General features: G+C 33.7%; 1 protein-coding gene across 1 annotated transcript; it reads left to right on the forward strand.

The window, feature by feature from the left end:
* Positions 1 to 361: 361 nt before the first annotated feature.
* LOC107921936 (uncharacterized) lies at positions 362 to 1,345 on the forward strand. Its single transcript, XM_041084133.1, has 2 exons — positions 362 to 973; positions 1,070 to 1,345. Exons 1-2 carry the CDS (start codon positions 362 to 364, stop codon positions 1,343 to 1,345), a joined length of 888 nt encoding a protein of 295 aa, XP_040940067.1.
* Positions 1,346 to 4,782: the final 3,437 nt, after the last annotated feature.

Here is a 4,782-nt window from a genome sequence, read left to right on the forward strand (position 1 = left end):
TTCCTCCCCGAAGGAGTTATGGATAAAGTTGAAACGTCAGTGTTTGGAATTCGTTCATGGTTTATGTTAAGGTGTTTCTTTCTTTTGTTTAATATTCTGATTTGAGATGGGTAGATTTGTGGTCAGAGTTTTTGTTTTATTTTTGGGTTCTATTGATTTATTAGTTAATTTTACTGTTTAGTGTACTTATGCTATCCAGCTTGAAATTTGGAATTGGATGATTTTGGTGAAAACTGTTTGACTTTGATCACCCTTTGACTTGCTATGTTAATAGATGAAATGACATTAGGAATTCTAGTGATTTTGATTGAGAAATAAGTTTAACTTTATATGGGTCTTGGCTAAAATTTTTAGATTTGGGATGATAGTGAGGAACTTGGAAACTGAAATACTAGGTGATCAGAATTTTTTCAGAATAGATACTTTTGAGCTGAAATCTCAGATTGTAAGGAAGATTGGGCGTATAAAAACAGAGGAGTACTTCAATATACTTACTAGATTTTTGAGTCTTAGGATTGGGAAACCCAAGTTTCATAAGCTCTGCATTGATACAATAAGGAGAGAAAATATTCGTCGTCATAATAATCTCATGAGATCAATTGTTAGAAATGCTTCGCTTTCAAAAACTCCTCCATCAATGGAGAACAAGTTTGAAGCTTTTTTAAGTGTTAAAGCATCAAATGGGTCCCAAAGAAGCAATCTTCAGTCACTGTGCAAAGACTTTCCTCAATCCCCTCGTAAGAGTCGGACTCTGAATCTTCGTGATCGTAAGTTGAGGGATCGCTCAATTCCTTTAGGGCTTCATGGGAGTAGCCATAACAATACTACCTATGAGGATGCAATTCGTAAAGTTCAAGAACAACAGAGTGCTACTGAGTTGCTTTCTTCGGGTAGTAGGCCGCGTAGCTCTATCAAGGATGGAGAAGAGGTCGATCAAGCTATGAGAAGTCTGAGCACTTACAGTAGAAGTCCTGTTAGAGCTCCACTTGGCATCACTTTGAACACTAAAGGAATGTAAAATGTACTATGGAACAGAGCAACATCTGCTTTCGAAACTTGTTATTGCTAGGGTGAACTACTTAACAGCGGTTCTTTGAAGAAGAGGTCCGAACAGAAGTTAGAGATGGAGGGACTAAATATCACTATGGATTGTGCCAATTTGTTGAATAAGAGCCTTGATGTTTACATGAAGAGATTGATCAAACCCTATTTGGAATTGGCTTGCTTGAGATCAGGAAAGAAACTTACTGACCAAGGTCACAATTGGTCCATGGCCTGTTTGAATAGGATGCAACCCATGAGATATGCATCAAAACAAAGTGGGCCCATTTTGCATCAATCTTAGACTTTCGAGTTACGATGGAGTTGAATTCCTTGCTTGTTGGAGTGGACTGGCCAACATAACTGGAGAAGGCATGCCTACTTGCTTTAGAAGAGTGAGCTAGAACTAATTGGCTTCATGATTTGCGTTCAACCATATTCTAGCCATAGCAATTTTGAGTTATTTCAGTTTTGAATTCCACTCCAACATTGATCTCGAGCATACCATATTTATAGAATAGATGAAGTAAATAAGTACAAACACAGTAGTTTTGGATAATGCTGATTACTTTGTAAATATTTTGTAACATCTCGAAATAAGGCCTAAATGGAATAGTAGTTACGAAACCACAAATCTGAGATAGAAAAGTTTATTTCGATTAATTTTTATGATTTATCGAGTGATTAGATGCATGTGTTAGAGTATTGATAAGAAATTTTATATATTGCATGTTTAATTTGCCTATTAGGGTTATTTGCAGAAGTTGCTGTAACAGCCCGATTTAGGGCCTAAACGGAACGATGGTTTTAGAACCACGAATTCAAAGTTGAAAGATTTATTCTGATTAAGTTTTAAGTTTTATTTATTGATTAAAGTATTGTGTAAAAATATCGTTAAGTAATTTTATTGATAAAGTGCTTAATTGGACTTTTAGGATTAAATTGCAAAAGTTGCAAAATATGTGTTCTAATTCATAAGTACTTAATTGAAATGGGGGTTTAAAGAGGAGGTCCTTAAATGGTAATTAGAGCATTATATTTCGTTTGGACAAAAATGGACATGAATAGGATAAAATTTTTGAAAAAAGCCTTAAGGGCATTTTAGTCATTTGGTAATTAAAAGAAATAAAATAAAGCCAAAATTGACTCATCTTTTTCATGGAGGCCGAAATTAGCATGGGGGAAGCCATAGCTAGGGTTTTCAAGCTTTCCAAGCCCAATAAATATGAAGGCTAAAATTATGTTAAACAACTTTTGCTAAGCGATTTTAAGCAAAAATGAGTAAAACGGCTTAATCGGTAAAAGTTGTTATTAACTATGTGTTAGAGTGAGAATTTGATGTTTTCATAGAAGGGAAAAATGATCAGCATGTCATAAAACATGAGAATAAGGGATGAAGTTTAATTCCCGAGCCTAGGGCAAAAGTGTAAATAAGCAAAAGTTTAGGGGCAAAATTGTAATTTTGCCAAAGTTTGGGTTAAGGACTTTTTTGAATATTAAATTAATTAAATAAGTAAAATATGATGTTTTAGATCCCGAAAAATGAGATTTGAATCTAGAATGGGAGAAAAATAAAAAATCGAGAAAGTTGGTAAAATGGCCGTTTTAGTATCCAGGTAAGTTCATATGTATAATAAGCATTAATTTATGCATGTTTCAATGTAAAATTGATATATTTACCATGATTATCGAGGTGTTGAAAGTAAGTATAATTATGATGATTTAAATGTTCAATATTAATTCGACATGGAAATGAGAAAGTATTTAAGTTTGTATGTAAATAATACATTATCTTTATTATGTTTTTGTATTTCAGCATATTTTATATATTGTGGCTGATTTTTGAATCATAATTGACTATTGGAAGTATGGAATCAAGTATTAGAAAGAGAGAGAAATCCCGGTTGAACCTTCGAAAAGATTGGATGATACAGATGGTATGTAGCTAGGTCACATGTATGGTGTTGAGTGCACATCATGTGTACAAGAGAGCTACGAGACATTATGATGTAGCTAGGTCGCATGGGGATACTATGTGTACACCATGTAGACAAGAGAGCTACGGGATATATGTAGCTAGGTCTCATGCGTGGTTCCAGGTGAAGGACACCATGTAGACAAGAGAGCTACGAGATAAACTGGCTAGGTCACATGGGTGGTACTAAGTGTTCACCATGTGTACAAGAGAGCCAAAATTATGTGTACAATCGAGCTAGGTCACATGAGTGGTGCTAAGTGAAGGCCACTATGTGTACAAGAGAGCTTCGATTTTAAAGGTGTGCTGTGTGCGATACCATCGCGTATCTGTTATTATTCCGAAGCGTTCAACTGGGAAATTGATTAAATGAAATTGTGTATGACTTTGTGATGATAAGTGTAAGTATATACGTGTGTAACTTATGAGCAATATGCTCGATATGTGATTGGAAATTGAAAAGATTGTTATGGGAAAGTGATGAATACAATTGAAGTGTGAAAGATCAAAATTGACAATAAAACTGTTCTAGATAATTGTAGTGATGTGAATCTAAAAATTTACCAAAAATAGCATAAATTGAATCAGAGACTGAATGAGATATCAAATTAGAGTTTAATGAGTCTATTTTCATATAACAAAAACAGAGCAAGCAAAGGAATTCTATATTATGAGATATTTAAGTTTTTCAGAGACTAGTTTAGAATGACTACGTGATCCCCTATTCTGACTTGGAAAAATCATTAAAAATTGTAAAACAATAATTAGGAGATATAATTTATATGCTTGAAATTCTTAATGAGTCTAGTTTGAAATGAAATAAACGAGAACATCCTTTGAATTCTGTACGAGGAGAAAATTGATTCGTAGTGAAGAGTGGGTAGAAAAGTTGAGCAGTGAAACAGGGGTAACTTCAATGAATAAACTGTACTAATTGGCTAGACAAAAAATTATGAAAATTTTATGGTAAGAATATATGTAAATCTCGTTTCAAGGAAAATTAACAGTTTGTAATTTGGCATTCTGTATCTCCAGAAATAAATAATTTAGTTGCTAGTACTATGCTAGACAACATATTCTGAACCTATTTATGATTGTAATAGTGAAAGTATGTGTGTTTGTGATGGTAATATTCTGGGAACATATTGTGACTTTGTTGAAAGTATGATAATTTATTGTTTATTAATATTTACATACTTACTTACTAAGCTATAATGCTTACTCCCTTCCTTTCCTTTTTCCTATAGTGTCGCAGATGTTAGCTCGAGTTCGAGGTTGCCGGAGGTTAAATCACACTATCAAACTATTGATCGATATATAAAGGCTTTAAAGTATTTTAAGTCTTTGGCATGTATGGAGACTCGTTTAAATGTTATTAAGTTGCTAGGAATTGGCTTAAAATACTGACCTATGTTATTTGAAGGTCTCTATTGTATAAAGTCATTTAATGTAGATAGTCTTGATTATGTTATTAATTAAATGATACAATTTATCAATGTGCATGCTTGCCTATGTGTGTGGTTGAATTAACGCATGATATGGGCCTTACAAGCTCTTTTTAAGAGACAGCTTGAATGTGTTAGAAAAAGTTTTAAATTAGAGTGAAATCATGAATCGGTTTTTATACAATGATTAGTGATTAGGTCCTGTAATGCCTCGTACCCTGTTCCAGTGTCAAACACGGGTAAGGGGTGTTACATTTAGTCGTATCAGAGCTATGGTTTAGTCGGTTCTCGGACTTACCTAGTATGTGTAAGAATTAAGCT

This window comes from Gossypium hirsutum, chromosome A12, assembly GCF_007990345.1.
Source record: "Gossypium hirsutum isolate 1008001.06 chromosome A12, Gossypium_hirsutum_v2.1, whole genome shotgun sequence".
Lineage (NCBI taxonomy): Eukaryota > Viridiplantae > Streptophyta > Magnoliopsida > Malvales > Malvaceae > Gossypium > Gossypium hirsutum.

Excerpts from the sequence above, each read along its gene's own strand:
- LOC107921936 (XM_041084133.1), top strand. The coding sequence starts at position 362 with ATGATAGTGAGGAACTTGGAAACTGAAATACTAGGTGATCAGAATTTT. Across the intron at positions 974-1,069 it reads GCACTTACAGTAGAAGTCCT|GGTGAACTACTTAACAGCGG; the intron begins GTTAGAGCTCCA and ends TGTTATTGCTAG.